We start from the raw sequence: 26,555 nt of genomic DNA on the forward strand, positions 1-26,555 counted from the left end.
TGATTGTTTCTAGACGTCTCCGTAAGATACATTTAGTTTTTCGTAAATTTTCGCTGTTATTGTTAAAACGAAAAGTTCAGATTCCTACTTACAGTGTGACATCAGCTTTTCTAAACCGTTACTGTGCCCTGTTGCTATCAATGTAGTTAACCATATACCTAACCAAGAAACCACTTTATTAATAATAAAAATAAATTAAATTACCTCCTGCATCTTTACGCCAAACGTTGTGAGAACCGGCCATAGGATGCTTTGCCTGAGTGTTTGATCTACAAGAACCTCTTGGAGTAATATTTTGGCTATTATTAGCAGAACTTGCAGGCAAACGAGTAGAATCCATTGACAGATTCAGAAGTTCCCTATAAAGAAAAGCAGAAAATGTGTATTATATATTTATAAGACCATACTTTTAATAATTCTATATTTCTACTACTTTCCACATTGGGACCAATTTAATTGGCATTAACGCCGCACAAAACAAACGATACAAAAACTTAGTAAATGTTTAAGTTCTTATAATAAAAAGGTTACTGTGTCAAGAAGAGTACTGTAATTCGAATACAAAACCATTAGTACTAATTAAGACCGAATTATATGACATTTAGTTTTGAAAACATATGGGAACTATTTTTAAGAACACACAGGAAAATAACTATATTTTACTGTGTCTCAACAATGTAATCATTAGAGACCGGATTTTAAGATGCAAAAATATAGGCGGAAAAAAGGAATAAAAGGGGATAAAAAATCATTCAAAAAGGTGCAAAAAAGGTGATAATAGGATATCTTTATTAAGTGCTATAGTATACAGTTGCATGAATATTCTTTATTCATTACACCAGTAAATATTTTTAAAACCTTGGCTCTAAACATTTGACATAAATTGCAAAATTGTTTTATTTAATCTCACACTTGTACAACATTCAACGTTCTCGTAATAAAATTGTGGTTAAAACTAACTCGGTATTTAAAAAAAAAATTTAGCAATATTGTGGCTTGAGAAAAAGTTACATACTACTAGGTTTTCAGAAACTGGTTACACTTGATTATGCACAACATTTCTATGTTTACGAATGTTAGTTTCTTGTCTTAGTTTCTGTCCTGTTTCTCCACAGGAGATCCTTGTATGTGGAGAAACTTCGCTCGACATCAACAGAAGCTAGTGGTGCATATCTTGTAAGCACACGGAAAGGAAATTCAATTGACGTTGCCAAGATTTCTACGTCTGGATTGTTTCGCAAATTCAGTTCAAATTTGTTCCTAGCAAATCCGTCAAAATGAAATGAAATGAAATCTTTGAGTTTTACGTCCCACGATTATGCCGGTTAGGCTAAAGGAGACGGTGATGATGAGAGATGAGTGAAATGGTGGAATGAAGAAAGTGGGAGGAAACGGGAGAACCCCGAGAAAACCCACGAGCACGGTGTTTGTCCACCACAAAGTTCACTTGGCGGAGGCTGGGATCGAACCCGGGACCCCAAGCACCAGAGGTGAACGCTCTACCACTGAGCCACCGTGCCCCCCGCAAATCCGTCAAGATTGTAAATTTATGGAATATTACGTGTATACCAGACTGAAAACAAAACATTTTGTTCTGTCCAATTTTTAATAAAAAAAAAGAGAGAAAAAAAAGAGGAAATAAAGGTGCTGAAGGTTAAAAGAAGTAAAAAAAAAAAGGGGGGGGGATTTTATTAATCTTGCAAAAAAGGTGCAACAAATTGCGTTCATTTCAGTTCGTTTTATTCCCGGAAATACGTATTTTGAACTTTGGTTTTTATAACAACTACATTTTCAGAAAAGGTGCTGCACCTTAAAATCCGCTCTCTAGTAATTATATAATGCCATTTCAAGATCCGCTCCTGGTCTTTTCATCGGTCCTTTGGCGAACAATGAGCAAGGAAGTCCACAGTATTACGGAAGTCAAAAATATCCGCAAAACAACAACACAAATCGAACCGAATGAGTCTTATTACATTAGAACCAAAAATTTGAAGCTAAATTTGGATGACGGCAACCCTGACGAGAATTAGGATATCATTAATAATTTCATTCTAAAATCTTACTCACACTGTCGTTACTCTTACCTAACACTTTTTCTACGTATATAAGGAGCTGCACAGGGGCAATTAGTCTTCGGGTGTTGAAAATCTGCAAGTGTGATCCAATTATATTCTGTATAAAGTACTATGTGAATACCGAAAGTACGTGTCGTCGGTCATGATCAGTATTTGGATGAGACGTTTTCGTCACTTTTTAACGTAATCTCCGTCCACTTCTTTACATCATTACAATCTCTGCATTCGCTGTATCAAAATCGTCCGAGATTTTTTTTTTTTTCTGTCGGGTATATTTGAAAATGTTACTTCGGAAAGGACTTTTGGACTGAAAATGTCCGTTTCGCAACGGATCATTCAATTTTAAAAATGAACAGAGGACGAAGGAATAGTTCTTAGGAGCAGAATGGATGGGGAATCACTTCGATGCTCTTATCCAACAAAAAGCCACATTCTTATCCGAGAGAACACCTTTTCTTCACCCAGCTGTCAAGGGATCACCTTAGGTTGTTTCAAGTGGTCTGTCAAAATGCTTTCCAGGAAGCATTGAGAGTCCTGTCAGGTTACAGATATCCTTAACGATTAGCTTTCTGTACTCCATGACTACAGAAGGTTGGTCCACATTTATGGAAACGATTTTGTGTCCCTTACGCTAGGGCATAAAGCCGTATTTCCACCAGCGGTTGTGCTCGATATAACGACCCTGACTATAAACTATAGCCCGACACCGAAGTTTCCATTGAAGTAGGCTTCTGTTCAGAGAAATATGATCAAGTTTGGACCCTCCTCCTTGCAAACTTTTCACAAGCCAGTCAATGTGCGTGGGTAACGTAAGGAAATCGCTCGCTTCAAACACCCGAAACACAAAAGTCCATTAGCGCAGTGTCGGGAGACTTGACAGGGATGTCTGAATATGGGATAGCATGGATTCCAGTTTCACGCGCTTTGCGGGCCATGTATGCCACAGCTGTTCGAGCCGTGTGGCTGGCTGCTTTGTCTTGATAAATGAAAACTTTCGACACCTCAGCACCATACAACGACGGAATATGCTGCCGGTATAATGGCTCCAGAATGTGTTGTTGATAGTATACTGAGTAATTTTCACATTTCGTGCAACTCTATGCAGGGGAAGTTTTCCTTTATGGCAAAAACCTGCAACCACTATGAACCACGGGGAAAACTTTCGCGGTACATGCGGACCCAACTGGCATGGTCCTTGGCATCCTTTTCATGATAATAAATGGCTCAAACCCGCTTGGAGTTTGACAAATAGATTCAGGCCTCGTCTAACGTGACCATATATTTCCACTTGTCACCCGCTAAATACCGTTCATAGAGCCGTTTGCAATGCGTTTCCGGATGTGTTTGGCTGTGTGTGTGTGAACACGTGGTTTATGCTTAACTTGCCGGAGTAAATCCTGGCTGATTATCCTCTGCACAGTTGATTTAGATCTTCTGACATTCTAACAATGACTCTTTGTGGCGGTGGTTTCTCCTGGGTCACCAACTTCTGCACTTTTCGAACCACATCCATTGTACGTTTGGGACGGGGGTGTTGTTTTCGTGCCACTGTGCGCACACCTGCTTCCTCTGGCTGTGCATTTTTGTTGCGTTTGAGTACATTGGCAATACCCTTCTTGGAAATGGTGAAACCCTTGGACGAACTCTGTTTCACAATTGCCCTGTAGCTGTATCAAATGTCGGAAAGAGCAGTGATGTACCCCTCCCAGAATGGGGTCATTTTACACTCGGAGCACTTCACTTCCTTCTATCGAATTCTCAACACAACTGGTTTCTGATTGCTCTGCTGTGCTTAGTGTCTGCGATTCTAGCGCCCCTGGCGGATGTTCCACTTCGTTTCCATAAATGTGGACAGACTTTCTGTAGGGTCTCGTTTCGATAGAAGCAATATTTTCTGAGGTGGCTGCAAAAATGAGGCTTCCAGCAGATCAGTTGATCCCTCTTCTCGTAAATTATCTCACCCACTTCCACACAGTAGTCAGCAAGGGCAGTGTTACCACAAATATTCTTCAATTGAAAATGAAAATCGATATCTTTTTTCACAACATGTACATAATCTTGAGTCGGTACCTCTAAGGTGAAATCCATCATTTCAGGTCAACATCAAAAAAGGCTGTTTCACAGGCGAATGTATTAAAAACAAACATACAAGCTTGAGATTTTCCACAGTTATACCTTAGAAACCACAGTTCAATCCTCCGCAATTTCACTACAATGCTCTCACGTGTTTTGAACCAACATCATAACGGCATGTACTTTTAGTGTGTGTATCTCGTACTTTCTTAGCAATTGCTGATAAATGTTATAGGATACATAATGAATAACTCAAACATAAAAGCCTTACGATGTATGCAGTTGTACGATATTAGTATATCAATCAAACGGTTTCAGTGTACTCTTACTTTTGTCAATTACTTCTAAATGTTGCTAAACTAGATACATCTGGAAAGATTCTTACATGCCTGGGGTATCTTCTCAGAGAAAAATTGAAAAACTTCACTTCTCAAAACTATAGCGAATTGGGCTTCTTGGAAATACAATTTACAGATTTGGTTGTTGGTTGGATTGGGATTTAACGTCACTTTCAGCAGCAAGGTTGTACGAGACGTGGTCTTATAACGTGGAATCCGAACAATATGAGCTCCTGCCCGGAATTAAACCCGGGTCTTCCACACAATTTATAAATTTATCACCGAATTTGTTGTCCCTTCTGTGAGTAACAATGAATATGATTCATTCTTATGCTACTTGTACAATCTAGAATTTAAACAAATTCAGTGGAGAAGAAAGCTGATTTTGAAACTTATTTTCTTGAGGTGACATCAGTGTGACGGTGAACACGAAAAGTGGCCTCTGCAATCAACTAGTTTTTATACAACTGAAATGAAATGTCTGCTTGATGTTCAATTTCTTTGTGATACAAAGTAAGGCTGTCACATTTGATTTACTTTCTTAATATATATATATAAAAGGATGTTTCAAAACAACACCGACAACGTTTAGGATGTGATTCCTGACACCAAGATAAGACAAAAAGTATTACACCAACTTAGGTGCATAAAAGCTTCGTTTCGGAGTTATAGGCTGCCGAAAACATGAAAAACTGAACTTTAAAGGTCCATAGCTTTAAAACTATGGGATCTACCGTAGTCGGGTCAAGACTTCACTTACGAAATATTATGTGTCCTATCCAAATACCCATGTTTCAGAATTCTGCGGTACTTCCGCAACAATTTTTATAAAGGTAGTTGGTAAGTATCCAAATTATTATATCTAGCCAAACTCCCTCTATAAAAATTGTTGCGTGAGTACCTTAGGATTCTGAAACTTGGATATTTGGATAGGACACATACTAGTTCCTAAGTAAAGTCTTGACCTGACTACCGTAAGAAGCATTTGTGCACCTAGATTGGTCTATACTTTTTGTTTTATCTTGGTCTCAAACGTTGTCAATGTTGTTTTGAAACACCATACATACATATATATATATATATATATATATATATATATATACACTCTGTAAAGAAAAAATAGCGACACCTCAATTCTCAAACTAACTTACACAGAAAACCATAGTTGCAGCCCGTTAGAAGAGGAATAGAAGGAAATGAAGAGTGGGATAGTTCATTTGCGTTATCTGCGACACCTGTGGTGTAGGACATCGCTTGTCAATTGTTTGTGTATCAGTAGTATTTTCGATAGATGGCACTGAGTGCGTCTCGTAAATTATTGTAGTAAGAATTCTGCATTGCATTTGTGAAGTGTAGGCTGAAGTAAATAGCATTTTATGATTGTTCGTTGCTTTCTCATTGTTTGGACAGTGTGTCAAGTGGCAAAATTTTTGTTGTGCAGTGTTGTTTGTGTGTGATATTGTTGCTACATGTGAACTGTAAACAAATAAGATGGGTAAGAAATGTAAGTTGTGGCAAATCTCTAAAGGAATAGATGGAATTCTGAAAATCCATCATTCTACGGCAGGAAGAGTAATTCACAAGTGGAAACAGCATAACAAATCGTCCCTTCGTCAACAGTGTGAAAGAAAAAAGAAAGCATCACCCAGAGCAAATTGCTAAATGAAATCAATAGCACCGCAGATTTAATGAGTGATTTCCCCAAAAATCGCTTTTGTAGTTTGACATGATCTTGGAACTGCAGTTACTCGTACAACTGTATTGTCTTGGCTGTATGAAGAGGACATTACAAAGAAAAAACCGCGTAGAAAGTCGAAACTGACAAAACACAGAGGACTTCAACATGTAGTTTTGTGAGTCGATATGCAACTTGGACTTATGACAACTGAAAGCATGTCGTTTTCTTCATTGAAAAGAAGTTTAGAATAGTGGGAAACGATAGTGGTGTGAAGTTGTGGATACGAACAAGCAAGGAACTTGACAAGGATTTTGTTTAAGAGATTCAAATATTCAGTTACTGAGTGATGATATGGACATGGTTCACCGTTAAAGACGTCAGAACGACGGATATATGTGAAGGATCGTTTGATGCACGAAAATATCTTCAAATTCTGGTACGTAAAGTTCTTACAACAGCTAAAGATGACTTTTCTGAAGAAAATATGGACTACTTCCTTTCCCAGGACGATAATGCTTCATGTCACCGAGCCAAAATTGTTAATACGTGGTTCAAGAATATGACTATTTAGAGACTCGTGTGGCCTACAAACTCACCCGACATGAATCCAGTTGAAAATTTGTGGATCAATATGAGTAGAAATTTCAATAGACAACTATCTCAAATAGAATGGAATTCAAGGAACAGATAATCCGGGTGTTATTCCGTGATATCGAGGTTGCATTTTGCAATAGCTTTGTTACCAATGCGGGAAGCCCATGGTGCACATACAAAATACTAGTTTGGTGTATCGTACTTCTCGATGTTTGCACACAATATGTCTTACCCTAAAGAAATTCAATTTCTTGTTTTCTGCTATTGTTGTTGATCTTTTTCAGTTTTATGAATTACTCTTCCTACAAACGATTTTGCTCAAAACACGCATAGCTACTTATATATGCATATAAATTCACTAAATTCATGTCAAAAGCCTGAAACTCTGGCGCAAGTATTAAGAATGAACTGCTCATTAGGAATATGCCTTGTAATATTATCAGGAATTCATGTAAAAATTCATATTGATTAAAGTATGTTGAGAAAACCATATTAGAGCAAGTGTCGCTATTTTTTCTTTACAGAGTGTATATATATATATATATATATATATATATATATATAGAGAGAGAGAGAGAGAGAGAGTACTTAAATATATTCAGTTGTTCGTGTGGTTGAGCGCTCACCTTTGGTACGCGATGTTCCTGGTTCGATCCGAGCTTCACCAAGTGGGCTTTGTGGTAAACAGGCACCGTGCGCTTGAGTTCTCACCTTTTCCCCACTTTCTTCATAGCACCATTATCGAAAACGATCTCATCGTCATTGTCTCCTCGGTGCATATTCACGGGACATTAAACAAACAAACAAACAAACAAAAAGTGACCAACGGAAAAAGTAGGAGCGGCTCTTGAACGTGTATCACATACTTAAACTGTTGAAACAACAGTCACCGCATTACATTAAGAATGTGCGAGTCACACAGGAAAATAGTTCAAATAAAAAAAAATTAATTTTAGTAAATAGTTAAAAGGAAAAGAAATACTTCTACACTGGATTCACAAGTGTTCATTACCTATGTGTTGACTGTTGTTGGCTCCTGTTGTTCGTGACTTGAACTTGACTAGTTCTTGACTGAACAGATGGCCCGAATGAAAATGATTCCTCCTCATCTTCATCTCGACCTTCGTCACTGGAAGGAATTAAATTATATTAATATTTTATAATATTATTAATATTGTTGTTTTGACTGTATCTAACGCAAGTGTTCTCAATGCAGATCTCGTGAATATTGTGGCGTTCTAGCGTATTTATAGATGGATTAAAAAAAAAAAAAAAAAAAAATGATGACGTGATAAAAAGAAGTGTTCACAAACATAAATGACATGAAAGTCAACTTAAAAGTAAAATTTGCACAGAAAATAAAAGTCAGTCCTATATCTAGCACGTTACTATTTACTAACAGCATTATAGTAAATAATTATAAAAAGTCATGTTTAAAATATACAACTAGTTAGGAACGATGAAATGAAATCTTTGAGTTTTACGTCCCAAGGTTATGCCGGTTAGGCTAAAGGAGACGGTGATAATGAGAAATGAATGAAATGGTGGAATGAAAAAAGTGGGAGGAAACTGGAGAACACCGAGAAAACCCACGCACACGGTGTTTGTCCACCACAAAGTTCACTTGGCGGGGGCTAGGATCGAACCCGTCACTTCAAGCTCCAGAGGTGAACGCTCTACCACTGAGCCACCGCGGCCCTCGAACGATGAAATGTTCGAATAACAATGTTTTTACGATAGGTCCAGTCCACTCATTTAATTTACAACGGCCTTATTTTGGTATCTCCTGGATAATAATTACATTGAGTTGAGAATCTCGTTACTGACGGTTTCCTCTTTCCTGGCATCATAAGTATTCAATGAAGAGTAAAGGAGATGGATGGTTAATTATAAAACATGATGCTATGTAACGCTACCTAATATGGTCTAGAATCAAGCAGGGACCCCCACACTAGTGGTGAGCAGTCTATCACTAAACCAGCACGACCACCATGAGCAGGTATATCAAGAATGTGTTATTAAATACTAGCAGAACACCCGTTCGTTGCAAGGGCAAGAATTCGTTTCATTTTGAACACAAAGTACTAATGGGGATTGAATTTGGATTTGGGGGTTGATTAAACGGTATCGGAAGTGTCACTTTTCGTCTCAGCGACCCCGAAAACTGAACTATGGATTCGACATTAATACCAATCACTTTCGATCATTTTTAAATATCTTCACCCTTCTCCTAAATTGCACTGTCAAAGTGAAATGTTAAAAACCATCCTAGGTCCGAACCTTATCTATGTGGGAAATTTGATCGAGATCGATCTCAAGAGTTATTAAGTTTTATTTATTTTTATATATCACCCCCCCTCCTCTACGTTGTACCTTTAAAGTAAAATGATAACATCACTCCTGGGCCCGAACCAAATCTATGTTGAAAATTTGACTGACATCGGTCGGATGGTTCAAGAGTTATTAAGTCATAAATATAGTGACTTGCATTTGTATATATGTATATATATATATATATATGTTTTAATGCCACTTATAATTAAACTAATAAAGGTAAACAAAAGACAAAAGATACATCAGTTTATAAATAAAGCAGGAAAAGCTAACAGCCAAAAGAAAAAAATACAGTACGTTTCCAACAACACGATAGAACATACAAGTAATAAAATTTAGGGAAAATTATATTCCCATTATTAGAACAAAGGCAAAATACTGTAGTTATATATTTTTTTTAAAAAAAACGGAAAAATTACTTTATGGACACACAAAAATCTACACGTTTTAAGTAACTGACAGTGATATTTTCCCTTTTTCTTCTACATAGGATGTCAACTCTACTTTTACAGGTCCTTACAAATCTTGAATTCTGATGACGACTGAACAACCTAGTGAATTCATGCCATCTAATTTGTAAATCAACACCACCTTATTTTGATCCAATAATAATAATAATAATAATAATAATAATAATAATAATAATAATAATATTTTCTATCCGAGTTGGATTAAGCAGTATATTATTGTGCTTTCTAATTATATTTTTGAATGATTTAAGAGTTCTGAAACGAATAATGTTCCTTTGATGATACATATACTCTACGCTACTCTAGTGCATGCACTATGTTTAGTAAGGTAAAATACGGAGAAAAATTTTAACCATATTCCTCATGTGACTTACGTTGAGTATCCTCCGCTTTGTTCTTGAATATCATTGTCCTGTTCACCTAAATCATCGAGAGTTCCTTGCGTTGACCCACCCCAAGTAGCGTTCGTAGTAGTACCATCAGCTGTAATATGACTATAACCTATAGAAAATAAAGTTAAATACTAGGAATGCAATGGATATACTCGATTGCAATGAAATGAGCTGAGCGAGCTTAAGCAACGTAATCAGTTTATTGTGACTTTTTAAAACAATCAGTATTTTTCATAACAATCGCACAATTCTTCGTCTTGACCTTTTGTTCCGGCTAAAAAAAGTTTAAAAAATCGTTAATTTGTTTTTAAATTGTGATTAAAATTGAAAATTTTTACGCTAAAAAAATAAAAGGGCTTCGTCGGAATTTTTGAAAATCACGCGCAGATTTTAATTGTTGACAAAAAAATCACGTGAAAACTTTTTCCCCATGTTAAGTCTATGGAAGCGTTTTTCGGTGATTATTCCTCGATGGTACATCGGATTTTTGATTTCGACCTATGTTCTCACTCAGCACGACATACTCTATCAGCGTGCTAAGTTTGGTTGAGATCGGCCAAACGGTCTAGGAGGAGTTCGCAGACAACCAAACGGCTAACCCGAGTATAAGAGCTTCACTCGCTTCGCTCGCTCAGCTCAATAAATAAATAAAAAATAAATACATAATTAATGATATACCAAGTTAACAATATTTAATAATCCATTAAATTTATGAGTCTTACCTGAATATTTCTTTTAACATACAGTGGCACTTTATGCTTTCTTCACCAGAGTCAGACTTAGGAGGTGCGGGCTCCAGGTTTTCATCCAAAGTGCACACATATATATATGTTGGAGTGTATTTTATTTAAAAACTTCAAACGATAACAGACACATGGTGAATTGAAATAGTGATCTAATATAGTAAAATACAAGTACATAAACTGGCAATTATTACAGTAATATTAAACTCATATCGACAGACTTCACTACACCTGGAAAATAACTTCCTCCATATGTCTCCTGTTTGCTTGAATGCACTGTTAAAGGCTTCAGAACATGCATAGTCGTGAGACGTTAAATTAAGGAAAAATGTGTAACTTAAAGTAAAAATAAAATCTGACTATACAGATTATTATCATTAATAATAATATAAAGGGTTTGCCTTGGTCAGAGTTCATTTTTAGTTAACTGCTGGAATTGATGGGCAAACTCGAACATTATAAATATGTTAAATGTAAACAATATGAGCTTTTAATTAAGCGTGATTTTAACCTATAGCGTACAGAACGCTAAAAGCTACGAGGAATGATCAGAAAATAAATTTACAAAGCCTGCAAGTGAAACATATATATATTATTTCATACAACCAATACAGCCAACAGATTGAACATACATTAGGTTATTTTTCGACATGTCGCTTGAGGTACTTGGGATGAGTCAGAAGATTCCCTCCTAGTAAAAATCCTGTTCTTCTGTGTTCTGACACGCTGTTACGAAGTGTTTCACTTAATCATGTAAAGCAAAGCTATGGCCTCTTAAATGCTCCTTCGAGTGCAGAAACAGGTGAAAGTTGCTTGGAGCGAGGTCCGAGCTGTAGGGGGTTGTTCGATGATGTTTCAGCGAAACTGCTTAAGGGTCTCCACTACAGCGAAATTAAACTATCACTAATTTTAGAGTTTCTCTGTAATATCTTCAAAACAAATAAAAATATTCGAAAAGCAGAAACGTAGTGAACTAGACAATACGATTTTGCATGTGATACTGTTATCACAACTCATCTATTTGCTTTTGATTTCCAACTGTAGATAGATTTAACATTTTTTACGGGTTATGTAAATAGCGGCATATCAAAAGCAGAAATATCTTCAAATATCTTCAAAACACAAATAAAAATATTCGAAAAGCAGAAATGTACTGAACTAGACAATACGATTTTGGATGTGATACCTTTACCACAATTCACCCTATCTGCTTTTGATATGCCGCTATTTACAGAACCCGTAAAAAATGTTAAATCTATCTACAGTTGGAAATCAAAAGCAAATAGATGAGTTGTGATAACAGTATCACATGCAAAATCGTATTGTCTAGTTCACTACGTTTCTGCTTTTCGAATATTTTTATTTGTTTTGAAGATATTACAGAAAAACTCTAAAATTAGCGGTAGTTTAACTTTGCTGTAGTAAAGACCATTAAATAGCATGGTGGTCTTCTGGGCTGTATGCGGGCGCGCGTTTTCGTGAAGGAAGATTTTCGTGGAAATTTCGACACCATTCTGCGGCATGCTGACGAGACATTAAAGTCTCTTCGAAAACCTTTACAAGCTGCTGGTGAATTTGAGCCGCGGTTACATTTCACCCACAGAAATCGAATAACTGAGCGTCCTTGTTTGCGAGACAAATTTTCCAAACAAGTCGTCATTTGTGTTTACATACAACTAGCGCCATAAGTGGTGGGTTCCTGAAACTCTGCACAGTTGCCAACTCCATGTATTAAAAATACTGCATACTCCTCATTTCTCTATAATAGACTAAACTCCAGAAATATCGGCCTTGTAACCTTAGTTTCTGATCCTCCCTCGTAGTTTCTCAACTGGCTATGAACAACTATTTTCATTTGATACGAAGACTAATTATATTATAATTTAACATATAAACTGATTACTGCACTACTTTGCACATTTTATGAACCGCCACAGAAATGAGGCACAGGTTGAAAAAATTTACAATGCTAGACTTCGCTCTGTTACACTTAGAAGGAATACACTGACTCTGGTAAATTCTACGTAAGTAAGTATTGGGCTCGCAAAAGAAGAAATTGTAATTGTAAATGTGCCTACCCGCAAAATTGTCACATGCCGTAATGCTGAAAAAAAAAAAAAAATAAAAAATAAATAAATAAATAAATATCACTACATTTTACCTAAAATTTCCGATTTATCCGCTGATATGTCACTACAAACATCTTGATTGATAGCGGAAGTCTGGCCCTGATCTTTTCTCATTAATTCCTCTAATTCTTTTCGTTTTGCACGAAGTTCTGCTTGCAACAGTAATTGCTGACAACTTGGAGCATCCATCTGAAAAAAAAGAAAGAAAAAAATAATAATAAAAATAGAAGATTACACTACTTATTACTAATTATTTACTAAAATTGACATTTCTATAAGGGAAAAGACCCCAAATAATTAGTAAAATATTCACGAACTGACTTCAACATTGAGAAAATTCCATACAGAAATCCAATGTACATGGTTCTATTACGGGGGCACAAAAATGAAGTGAAATTTCTAGTTTTATGTCCCATAATTTATTCTCTGTAGGCTAAGGAGACGGACGGATAATGAAAGTGAATGACGGAATGAGAATGTGGGAGGAATTGGAAACCCGAAAAAAACTCATGGGCACGATACTGTAAACCACAAACCTAAATGATCTGGGATAGAGCCAAGTCCCTTCGCACCACAGGTGAACGTTCTACCACTGAGCTACCACGGCTCCCTCTCACCAGGGAAGGGTCCGAATGGGGTACTCGAGTTGCCGAACGGCATGTATTAGATATGAAAGAGGGTGTGAAACTATGTACATATGCAAATTTATAGCGGCTGAGGGCAACATGGAGAAGCATGAGAGCCGGAAGAAATATGGCCGACCGTAGGGCTCGACATCACAGAAAGCTAAGGAATTACTGAATGGCCACAGAAACAAAGGTCAAGTGTTTAGTAGTAGATGCATGATAAGATCTGCTATATGTTGGGGAATATGAACATCATGGCCGCCATATTGAAAACAGCCACCTTGAATTTGGATTCACAATGTAAAAGAGAAAGTGGATTATATGGCATATCAAATAGCACTGAAATTTTGCCAGGAGCTCATTGGTGTTAACCATGCTGTAGTAACTCTATTGTGAGTTGAGAACAGACATGCAAAAAGCACGCATAGAAACTCTGTAAATCTCAGTGGTATGCCTCTGAAACTAGAGCTTGGAGAATTTTGCTTTGCATAAAGACCGAAGGAAAAGTGTGTTTGCATGCAGAATATTTGAGAGTAAGGAAAAGATCGCCAAAGATCGTCAATTCCCTGCAAAGATGCCTGACATCCCTTCGAATATCAAGGCACTTGCTAGAAAATCAGCAAATATGTGCATGGATGATTTTGTTTTTTCTTCAGAAAGTATTTGTCCACATGCGCATGAGAATCGCATCCTGTCTTTTAACGAAGATGATAAACTGATGCATTTCACTGTCCCGGATAATATTGAGTTTCACAAGAAACTGATACCCCCAGGCCCGTATCCACGAGGGGCAAGGGGGCAGTGTCCCACCTAATTTTTTACTGACCCCTTAAAAATTTTCATGGTAGGCTTGCAAATGAACTATAATATGGTTGGATCGTCAGTCTTGTTTTTGCTGGTTACGGGCCTGACCCCTAAATGCATTGGACGTATTCAACCTCTCGACATCGGATTCTTTAGAATATACAAACAGTACGTGAGGTTTATCACGGATCAAAATCTTTTTTTTTTTTTTTTTCTTTTCAATTTACGTCTCACGTTTATCCTTGTAGGCTAAAGGAGATGGATGATTAATGAAACTGGTTGATATGAAAGAAGTGGTGGAATGAGAAAGTGGGAGGAAATGGGAAACCACTAAATCACCGTACCCCCAAAAACATCCAAATTTGAATAACGTACAAACACAGTATTTTGTTGATAATGGCGAAAACCTATGCACAAGACGTTTCAAATCACGCGACAAATACGAGGCGAACGAAAATATTTCTGTTTTAACGTGGAACTAACATCATCGACGAAGCTGTGGGTGCGAAGAAGCAGCATATTCTGTGCCTGCAACAGAGGTATAATCGTTAGTATGGAGTTGAGTACCTGCGAGTGGCAGCAAATTGAAATGACTGCCAACACAGAAAATTCGGCCAAATGAGATGAGGTCTGTGATTTGATTTATCAACGCAAGAGGACAGAATGCTCTATTACCACAGCAATGCAGAGAAGTTACACACTGGAATTCTTCTGATTCATGGTAAGTGCTGTTGAGACAATTTATTGAACAAATTCCCAGATACAGCATAATTGTGCCATTTTACACAGGGAAATGTCAACAAGCGGGAAAAAAAAAAAAGAAAAAAGAAAAAGAATTTTAAAAAAATAAACAACAACAGTAACATCAATAGTATTAACAAAGAGTGCACAAGTAATATTATTTAGCCAGTACGCGTTTTATTGCTCTTTCAAACACCGGGTAGCTCGAAAAAATATCCATCTCACTTGTTAGGTTATTATAATAGTTGGGTACTCGGTGAAAAAGATACCTCTGTATAATTGTCAACCTAGGACGTGCAAGATAGAATAGGTGGGTATTCCGGGTTTTGCGGGAAGGGACATATAAGGATAGTTGTTGAATTAGGGTTTCTGATCTTAGGTTCCCATTTACAATCTTATGAAGAAACTTCAAATCAGAGTTATTTCTGCGTACTACCGGCGTCTGAATATTAAGGTATCGCAAAATTACCTCCTTAGGTAATATTCGAAGTGCGGGAACACGAAAACGTACTATTGCAACAAAGAAATTGAGAACAGACTCAAGTCTAGAGAGATGTGTAGGTGCGGTCATGGCCCATATGGGAGAGCAGTATTCGATCTTGGGTGCTATTAGAGTTTTATAGAATATTGTTAATGATGGTTTTTATGGTTTCAGGTAGGGAGTTTATAAGACGCTAAGTCAGCGGAAGTGACGGAAATTTGTGCGCGTATTGTTTCACCAGGACAATGCGCGCGTTCACACGTGCCTTGCATCTATGGGTTCGAACTGTTGCCATACTCGCCTTATTCGCCAGATTTGACCCCCTCGGACTTTCACTTATTTAGAAATCTGGAAAAGCTTTTTTTTTTTTTTTTTCGAGGGGGATCAACGATTTTTTTCGGATGCAGAGGTGAAAAGTGATGTACTGGGATATTTGGCAGGGTTCGAGGAATCATTTTTTTAAAGTGGTAGAAAAGTGTTACCGGAGAGGTGGCATAAATGTATCTCGGTCAAGGGGGATTACGAGGAAAAATAAAACCACTTATCCAGATATTTTCTAATTTTGTAGGCAAGTCACGAACTTTCCAATCCATTCTCGTAACAGCACGTACTATAAAATAATGTATTATTTGTATTAGAAATAAGATACACAAAATACATTATTGTACCTCTCTTTTATTTCACTAAAACCACAAACTTCAGAAGAGCTGATTTCGTTCACTAACTTAAACATAGAAAAACACGTAACTGTAACCACATTTTTATCACTACGATAGAATAAATCTAATTACCTGTAAAACGCCACCAATGGCTTCAGTGTTTCGATTCTTCTCTTTAACTCCTGAAGATCCACTAGTCGATTGATTCAGAGTGAAATCTTGTTGAAGTTTATTCAACTGTCGCTGTGCTGTTTTCAGTCTTTCCCGTTCTGCTTTCAAAGATACTGTTTGCTGTTGAAGATCGCGAGTCATTGCCTGTACAGCTTCTAAAGTCAACTCCGGAGGTGGCGACTTTGACCTATCCCTGCCAAGGTAGAAAAATTGTGATTTTAGTGTGTACATTTTATTGCTTTTATTTATATCTAGTACGCAAAATTCCTTTCAATCTCTGCACGCAAAAAGGAAGGAACCATTTGAAAAACTACTATGTTAAATATTTCATTAGTTTTGAATAACAGCAAATAATGAGCTGCACCACTGCTGCTAATCATGGGGTTTGGGCGGCTAGAAACAAGCTTACTGTATGTGACGTGATTATTATACTGACTTTCTATATCACTATTTATGACTTCATTGCATCACAATTCAGTGCGCTTTAAACAACTTGTCGCTTGTCGTCACAACGCTGGGCCTACCATTTTTAGAACAACCCGAAAGTCTTGAATCTTTTCCCGAGAACTGAATCCGGAACCTAGTGTACCGAAAGCAAGCATGGTGTTCAGATTGTGTAAGCTATTCCAGAGTTCGCGTCTGGCTATTCCATTTAGATCAAATCTACTTTTTTTTTTTTCTGAACTTCCACAAACTTAGTTCCGAATTTCACTGTGGCACACATGAGAGTGTCATAGTTAAAGTGGTGTCTATAGGACAAAATATTTCACTTTCAACAGGAATATTAGAACAGTCCTGATACCAAGTATCATTCATAATGTTACATTTATATACAAGGGAAAGCCAACAAAGTTTAAAGAATTTGTTATAGCTCTTCATTACCACAATATAAGTGCACATTTACTTAATTACTTTCCAAGTTGGCACCTTCGGAACCACTCTTGCTCCGCCACTCCTTCCATTGCTGAAAACACCGACGACAATCATCTTTTGGTATCTTCCTAAGTTCAGCCGTCGCGTTGGTTTTGATCTCTTCTACGGTGGCGAAACGGGTACCTTTGAGGTCGATTTTTAGCTTTTGGAAGAGCCAAAAATCCAATGATACTAAACTGTTTTTGAGGTTATCAAAGCCTCTGAAGCAGATTTCTCCAATTTGCACATTAACTTGTACTTTACACGTTGCTCGAACTGCGACATTGCGCCAACTGGTCAACTTCTCCGTTCAGTTACACTACTCATTCACGGTCTGTTATGACCTGTTCACACTTGTCAAATTCATAATTAAGCAACGTAAGGACTATACTGTTTAAGATTCATTGTGATTCCATTACAAATGCCAAAACTAGAACAACATTCCGGGAATTTTTTGACCGTCCCTCGTATATATATAAACTTTGTTTTGGGGTAAGTGGTGAAGCTAATACATATTTTTTACAGTCTGAAACTGTTTTTAATTGCATTTCATTAAACATGAATGAATTACCCACTATATCCTCTGCAAGTATGTAAATGTATTGTATAAAATTAGTCTACACAATCCCCTCTAGCGAAGATTTGACTTTTCCACACTTTTAATAATCAGAAATCCTTATATTGAAAAATATTAATTTCGAGCATAACTAAATATGGACTACAACTCACATTGTAATACGTTCTAATATATATTCACCGTAACATTTTCGACAGATTCTCCTGTCACCCTCAGCTGTAATACAGCCTAAGTATAATTGATATTTACTCATTCGTCAATTCGGTTCTATAGGTGAGTATTTAGTCGTTAAACTACGGAATATAGTAACGTGCCGTGTATTGTAAGATAACTCATATAATCTTGTCTTTTATCCATTTAATAAAAATATATGTTAAATGTACTGAAGAAACTAGTACTGTTACAAGATACCCACACACACTACTTACGGGCTAATAAGTACACTCACCTTTGTTGTTTAGACACAGCTGCGTTGTCCCGAGAATTAGAAAGAGATTCAACAACTGAACTATGTCGCTGGTGTGCTATCTCCTGCTGCCTTCTTTCACACTCTCTTCCATTTTCAATATCGTCCGCCTTCGCTTTCAGTTGACGATACTGATCTGAGCCAACTTGACCCTGTCTTTGACACGTCTGCACAGCCTCCAGTAGATTTTGTAACTGCATAAGCTTTAGTTTGGCTTCTTGCAGGGTGCTGTAAACCAAATTGTTAAAGTATTCAAAAATCCTTCATACTTTAGTATTGCTATTAATGTACTCTGGAAGGAGAAGGAACATTAATACTGTTCCTTCTCTTTGCAGATTACATAAATAGCATGATACATAATACGAACAGGCTGAACTGTATTGAGTTTAAACTTTTAAATTTAAAAACTCATTGCTAATGGTACAGGTAATTATATATATATATATATATATATATATATATATATATATATATATATATATATATATATATATATTAGGGTGGTCCTTAATTACATGGCGAATTTTTTTTCTTCCGAATTTCTTTGCTCCCAACCCTAAATTGGTTCCATGTTGGACTCAATTTATCCATGAAAAAAATGGGCTCAATCGATGAATATTTAACCGACCCCCAAGCGACCTAAAGTTTGAATGCATATCCAATATGTTAATATATAGGAGAAGTCTGGAATAAACCCTTCTTACTTTAAAGCGGCTGAAGGGAAAGGGATCAAATCTTGGATACAGGGATTGGAAGTAATTCACATCTGACCTTGACAAATAGCATGATGGCGGCCATTTTGAAGTCCGCAATTTTGTATTCGGACCCAAAATTTTAAATGGAAATGATGTTTTGTGACATCGTTTTTGGGTAACCTTTCATTATAAAAACACATCTTCCTATATTTTCAACTTATCTCTGGTCATTTAATTCTTTTTAGCTTTGAAATAATAGTTTATTATCTTTCAGTATTGTTTTTTTCTTTATAGGTTACTGAAATATTAATAAACTATTACATACATTTAACAAGGAAATAATTATATATGTTGTTATATAATTACATCCCGTCGAAATACATACCAGCCTATATTGAAATTATTTATATGAAATGAAATTATATAAATAATATAATGAATGTTTAAAGTGATATTAAAAGAAAGCTGAAGGCTGTGGATAACTAGCAAAATTCTACTGCATCATTAAGCCAATTTTTGTAGCATCTGGATACTTTTTTCTGTTCACTGACTATCTGCAATATGTATTGTTTCTCTTTTTCGTCCTTTGTTAAAATGTTCACGTATTCTTGTATCAGTTTCACACCTCTCTCTGCAACATCATTCACCACCACAATGTTTTTCAATGTATTCAACCCACGTTGAAAGTTCATATCTTCTTTCTAAGTAGATGGGCATGTGCATTTCTTTCTTTACTTTATGGTTTAATTCAAATAAGGGAAACTATTCAACAATCTTATAAATCTGCAGCCCGTACAGAGATATAAACTCACAGAATACTTCGGAGCTTTTATTTTCCATAGTTGATAATTATTACATGTTCAGAAATAAGTGGAAAATAAAGGCAGACGTCTATTTGTCGTCAAAAGCTACCTCAAAATGATATATCATACGAGGTCATTTCTATTTAAAATTTTGTGCCCGAATCCAAGATCGTGAACGTAAAGATATGCCTCATCTCGGTCACTACTCAGTATCAGGTATGGATCTACTTCTACAACCTCTTTCCAAGATATGATTCCTTTCCCTCAGCCATTTTTAAGTTACAAGAGTTTATTACAAACTTTGGCCATATACTATACATTGTAAATGCATGCAGATGTTTAGGTCGCTTGGGGGTCGGTTAAATATTCTTCGATTGAGCCCATTTTTTTCACAGATTAATTTGGTCCGACATGGAACCAATTTAGGGGTTGGGAGCAAAGAAATTCGGAAATCGAAAATTAAGGACCATCCTAATGTGTATATATATATATAAGTTGTTCTAAAAATGGCGCCCATGGACAAAAGAGCGCTATTCTACAAGTTAAAATAAAGCAAAAATGCCATATAATCGTATACTCTCCAGGTCTTCTACAGCGGCTACGAGGAATAAAAAATTTCACTATGCGGTAATGTCGTAGATTAACTTGAAACCATTAGCATTTCTCTACGAATCCATCAAGCAGTTACGTCGATTGTAACGCTAATAGATGGCGTTAGTGTCAACGTCTATCGACTTTAACAGCTAATTGGAAAGAATCGAAGTAATTATTTAATGGGCTGATAGATCTATTCTATGGTTCTTTATCTGCGACGTTGTCATATAGTGCAATTCACCTCTTCAGATGAAGATCCGAAAGGTATAAAATTATATATATATATCTTTTTGGCTTTGTTTTAACTTTGTTAGAACAGTGCTTTGTAGTCCATGGGTACCATTTTTAGAACAACACCCGATACAGCGGATTCTTGTTGATTCGAACTTGGATAATTTTTTCTTAAAAATTACTTCAAAAAATACGGTCAGAAACCGTTAAGGTTCCTGTGAACTCCCCCTTGTCCGAGCACTTCGCCTTTTCGCCACCAGATGCTCACTTTTTCATTTAGCAATCACTGCTGGTACCTCTACTGGGAAGAACTGAAAGATCGTACCGCTCAGTTTGAATGTGTCCAGGATATCCACACTTGAAGTGGGCGGGGAGAGGAATCCAACAGGTTTTTTTTTTTTTTTTTTTTTCGTGCACCTGCAGTCAGTCAGAGTCTATTTATACAAGCCGTGTTGTTCAGCCGCAGGGCAAAACCTCAACCATTGATGAGTAACATAAATCTTTTCTTTTTGCAGGTAGGAATAGAGTTTTGTACGAAAAACGGGAATTAGGTTGCAGAGAACGTCATTCACATCGCGTTGACAAATTATCTTTCGTACGTTTATCACATGAAACTCTTTTCTTTTTTTGATTATTACCAGAATATGAGATAAAAAGAACCTAAATGGTTCTTTGTATACAGAAAACAGACAAACAATACTAATATTTTCTTACATATCAGTATTATATGATTTTTTTTCTGAAGTGTATGATGCATGAAAAATGGACAAAATGAATTTTGACTTTTCTATTTGTCCCTATCCTTCTGAGTAAAGAGAATGATGTGGCGCAACTAAAGGGCCTGCAGGGCCCGCAACATTGAGAGGCCCAGAACAGAAAGAGGCCCATTTCAGTTTCGAAGTTAAACTTTATAATGTTAAGATGTTAAAAATTATGTGATGTTCCAACTATATCTCATTTTTACCTATGAAGACGGTAACACCTGAGCGATTATTTAGTAAATTAAATACCAACAAAACTTTTACTGACCAGCGAAAACATTATGACCACTCGCTACTTTTTGAACGAAATCATCGGGCTGAGATAAGAGCTACAAGGCATAACACAACCGCGCGCCAAACACGACAAGAATCTCACTCGATTAGTCAGTGTGATGCTTGTGCCTTGAATGGGGAAGGACGACGATATATCAGGGTGACTAAGTGGCTGGGAGCTTCATTTCGGAAACAACGCGACTTGTCGAGTTTTCGCGATCTGCCGTGCTTATGTATTTCAAAGATGGGAAAAGAACAGTGAAACCAGCATCGAACCAAACAACAAAAAGTGGGACGACCACACCTCATTAAAAATGTCGGATGTCGTAGACTCTCGAATTTGGTATAGCAGAATAGACGAAAACTATAGCACAATATAATAATAATAATAATAATAATAATAATAATAATAATAATAATAATAATAATAATAATAATAATAATAATAATAATGCATTTTTTTGCATATGAGCAAGTTGTGACTCACTAGATAGAACATAGAAAGTCAAAACTGTTCTCTGTAAATTTTACGTGACTCATGGATGTGGAAAGAGGGGGTCCGTTTAACATTTTTGCGGGGAGGCCCATTCGTCCTTACTTACGCTACTGAGAGAATGTAAGGTAAAATAATAACACCAATATATATATATATATATATATATATATATATATATATATATATATATATATAGATAGATAGATAGATAGATAGTAATCTGCAAGTGGTCTAGTTGCGGAAATTTGTCAGCAAAAAGACCACTTTTCATTATCTACTTTTATGAAAGTGGCCTATTTGCAGATTGAGGTGGTCTATTGGCGGAATCTTGGTGGTCTATTGGCTGACATGACAAATTTGTGGTCTAAATGCGTAATAAGGCTTGCCAACCTCTGCATACTCTACAATATAACCATACACAGTAGATAGCATCATTGCTTGCCAATCATGCGATTTAAGGTTTACCGCTAATCGGCCATACTGGCTTGGGTTTTCCTGGGTAAATCCTATTTCAGGGGTAGACGTATCTTATCATTTCCATCAGAATATATACTTTTTCTCTAAAAATAGTTCCACCTTACTAGTTCACCATATTCTATTTTTTCCACGCTATTGACTACGCCTTCTTATATTAATTCGACATAGTTCTTATCAGCATAAGCCGCTAGGCGGTAAGACTTAAACTCATTTCAGGGATACACATTTTATAAAGGTAACCAAGAAAGTTGAGCCGTTTTTTCACCACCACATTCGAACATCGATATGTCACTTAAGACGTACCTGGAAGTTCAAAAATAGTCCCCATCAGCATCGATGACCTTCTGCCAAAGTTCTGGAAGATCACGGATACCATCGCGGTAAAACTTGGTGGGCCGTGAAGCGAAGAAACTATCAAGTGTATTTTGCACCTCTACTAGTTATTTGAACTGGCGTCCTCTAAGGTGATTGTCCAAGGAATAGAACACATAATAATCGGACGTGCAATGGCCGGAGAGTATGGCGGATGCAATAGTGTCTCCCATCCAAGGCGTAGAATGGTGTCCCGGGTCATCCTAGCTGCATAGGGCTTAGCGTTGTCCTGTAACAGGTGGACCCCTTTGCGATTCAGAAGTACTGGTTCCAGAGTTTTGAGTTTTTCTTGAACACGGTTCAACTGCTGACAGTACACAGCTGTATTGATGCTCTGACCAGCTTGTAACAGGTCCCGATGCACGATGCCGCAAGCAGTCCACCAAACACACAGGAGGATGTTCTGGTGCAGTGCTGGTTTCGGCTGTTTTGGAACAGGTTCATGGGATGTTTACCAATGATGACGGTGTCGTGGAGCCTCGTACAGACAAGTCAAGACCCTTTCCAGAAATTGCTCCTTCCTCAGACTAGAAAAAAAGAACAGGTGTCTGCTTGTGTTGCCATCTGGCCCGGCGTCAATTCATGTGGGGCCCATCTACCCAACTTGAAGTGTTTCTCAAGTTGATGGATGTGCTGCCGAATGGTTTCTACACTCACACTGAATTGTAGTCTCAGTTCCTCACATGTTTGGCCACTGTTGGCCTCAATTGCTTTCTGATGATCTTCATTTTGTACATGTGTTGGTCTTCTGGCACGTAGTGAGTCTTTGTGTGTTTCGTCACCGTTCTTAAATTTGTTAAACCACCGGTGCGTAGTCACGACACCCTCACCAAAGACCTGGCATATCTTGCGCCCCGCTGCAGCGGCGTTTGACCCTAGTTTGAACTTGTACAGCATACAAATCCTTATCACGCTCTGTGGAGGTCCCATGTTCACTCTGTCCTTACGCAAGTTCACGGTGTAATTGAAGTGCCACAACCAGGTAGTATGTTGGATATACCTTCACCAACAACTTATCTTCGCCGTATTTACATTCGCGTTCAACTCACGGTGTGAGAATCAATTGAACACAGATCTCCACAAAATGCGACAGAACTTTCTTGGTTACCTTTATAATAAGTTGTCGTGGAAATCCGTCAATATAGATTTGTTAATACAGTCATCTTTTTATATTCTCAAAGTTAGAAGACACTAATATTCTGTATTAGGATTTCTAAATGACGACCGTTTATATTAGTCAAATTTGTTTGCATATTAATAATATAAATTAAAGACACACTGATTTTTTAAATTGAGATATGAAATTAATAGTGATGCTTAAGTAATTAGAAAATTCAAGTGCACTTTAACCTGCTTCGATCACTCTAAAAAATATACATAATTCAAGTGCATTTCATAGCAGATGTTTAATTTAAACATGTGAGTATAAAAATACTGTATTCAGAAATTTTGCTGTATTCTTTTAATGTAACATATTTATCAATATACGTATTTAACTTATGTAGAATTTATTACTTTTATAGAAAACATAAATTTAGATTTCTAATATAGTACTTTAATTCATTTTTCGTCATTTGGGTAAAGAACCCAACTATAGATTCTCAATGGTAAAGCGTTCATCTATCATGCATAGGGTAACTGGTTCGATCTCGGTTTTCATTAAGTTGGTTTTGTGGTGGCAAAAAGTGTGTGAATCAAAATTTCGTTCTGTATAATGCCGCTTCTGTTCTTGTGCGTCTTCATTCCACAATTTTGTTCATTATCATCATCCTCTCCCTTAACCTAGATACATAACATGAGACGTTAACAAAAGAAAACATCGTGTTCGTGGGTTCTCTTGGGTTCTCCCTTTCCTCCCATATTCTCTCTCTAAACCCCTAAGAGTAAGTCTCTAATCTCGAACAAAACACACATTACGTTTTATAAAAATAGAAGACTTATGAAACTGCCGTGGAAATATTTTATTTACAATCAGGAGGGACTTACTCCCTCATTATTGACATGTGTAAAAATAGAACAATGTTACATATGTAATTGTAGAACACTTATTTATTTGAACACCGGGGAAAGGAGATGCTTTGTCCGTCGATGTTACTAATGTTAAAAATCTGTACAAACGAAAATACCAAAAACGCACAGAGCTAATACAATGCATATAATGGCACCGCAAAAAAATGAAATATCGCACGAGTTACCAGTGACTCGTAACGCAGCGAACGTGATTACAGATGGCCGCTTCTTACTATATAATACCGTTTTCATTTTATGACGATCAACGTTGGAACCGCACTCTTATCGTTTTTGTTATATATAGAGCAATATTGAAACCTTGAAGTTGTAGCGGAATTCTACCACTTGAGGTGTGAGTGGATACTTCAGGATGGAAATGATTGTATTCTCCAGACGTTTAATCGATTGCAAGAATTGATTCTATTTATTACCGTTTTTACTCTATACCGATCACCAATAAATCCCTTGATTGTGTATGTCAATCAATGTTAAAACTGGAAGTGAATGATTTCTGTCACTTCCGGTTTGAACAGAGAGTTGAGAGAGAAAATGGTAATTATGTTTAGAACACTTAATCGATTCTAAAAAACTGCTATCGCTATCTGTTATCGTTTCTGCTTCATGTATATTTATTTTGAAACCGGAAGTTGTTTTGGAATTTAAACACATTACGTCTCCATACTTAGCTCTGCTACTACCCAAAGTGTTTGAATTCTACAACGATTCTTCCTTCTCATTTTTTGGTGTATAAAGCTATTATAAAGCATTGCGTTATTATTCAATCTGTATTCGTTGTAGTGTTTCAATTCTGATTTTCAAAGCTTAGGATAAAATAATGAAATACTGGTTCATTATCAAATCGGTATTCTTCCCAGATATTATTATTACTGTTATTGGTCTTTTCCTTTAATGAATGTTAAAGCAATAAAATGTAATGCATTATCATAAAATATGCGCTCCCTTCAAAGAAAATTATTCTGATTAGTAGCGTACACAAGGGGAGGGATTTCAGGATTTGAAATCCAATTTGAGCAAGATGTTATCTAAAACAAGTAAAAGATCAAGTACTATGTGATCAAAAGTATCGGGACATACGTTTTTCATATTAGGTGCATTGTGCTGCCACCTACTGCCAGGTAGTTATTATCAGCGTCCTCAATAGTTATTAGACATTTTGTGAAAGCAGAATGGGGCACTCCGCGGAACTCACGGACTTCGAATGTGGTCAGGTGATTGGGTGTCACTTGTGTCACAAGTCTGTACGCGAAATTTCCACACTCCTAAACATCCCTAGGTCCACTGGGTCTGATGTGATAGTGAAGTGGAAACGTGAAGGGACATGTACAGCACAAAAGCGTACAGGCCGACCTCGTCTGTTAACTGACAGAGACCGCTGACAGTTGAAGAGTGTCGTAAAGTGTAATAGGTAGACATCTATCCAGACCATCACACAGGAATTTCAAACTGCATTAGGATCCACTCCAAGTACTATGACAGTTAGGTGTGAGGTGAAAAAACTTGGATTTCATGGTCGAGCGGCTGCTCATAAGCCACATATCACGCAGGTAAATGCCAAACGA

General features: G+C 36.9%; 1 protein-coding gene across 1 annotated transcript in view; it reads right to left on the reverse strand.

Moving 5' to 3' along the window:
- The window catches only part of cmb (combover), a gene marked incomplete in the record, with an annotated part of 274,174 nt that overhangs the window by 103,727 nt on the left and 143,892 nt on the right, over positions 1 to 26,555 (reverse strand). Inside the window, 6 exon segments of the mRNA XM_081752595.1 lie at positions 205 to 359; positions 7,771 to 7,887; positions 9,937 to 10,063; positions 12,859 to 13,015; positions 16,270 to 16,501; positions 18,246 to 18,491. Of these exon segments, the coding sequence (XP_081608721.1) occupies positions 205 to 359; positions 7,771 to 7,887; positions 9,937 to 10,063; positions 12,859 to 13,015; positions 16,270 to 16,501; positions 18,246 to 18,491 (1,034 nt within the window).

Source organism: Thermobia domestica, chromosome 3, assembly GCF_964235325.1.
Source record: "Thermobia domestica chromosome 3, izTheDome1.hap1.1, whole genome shotgun sequence".
In the NCBI taxonomy this organism is placed as follows: Eukaryota; Metazoa; Arthropoda; class Insecta; order Zygentoma; family Lepismatidae; genus Thermobia; species Thermobia domestica.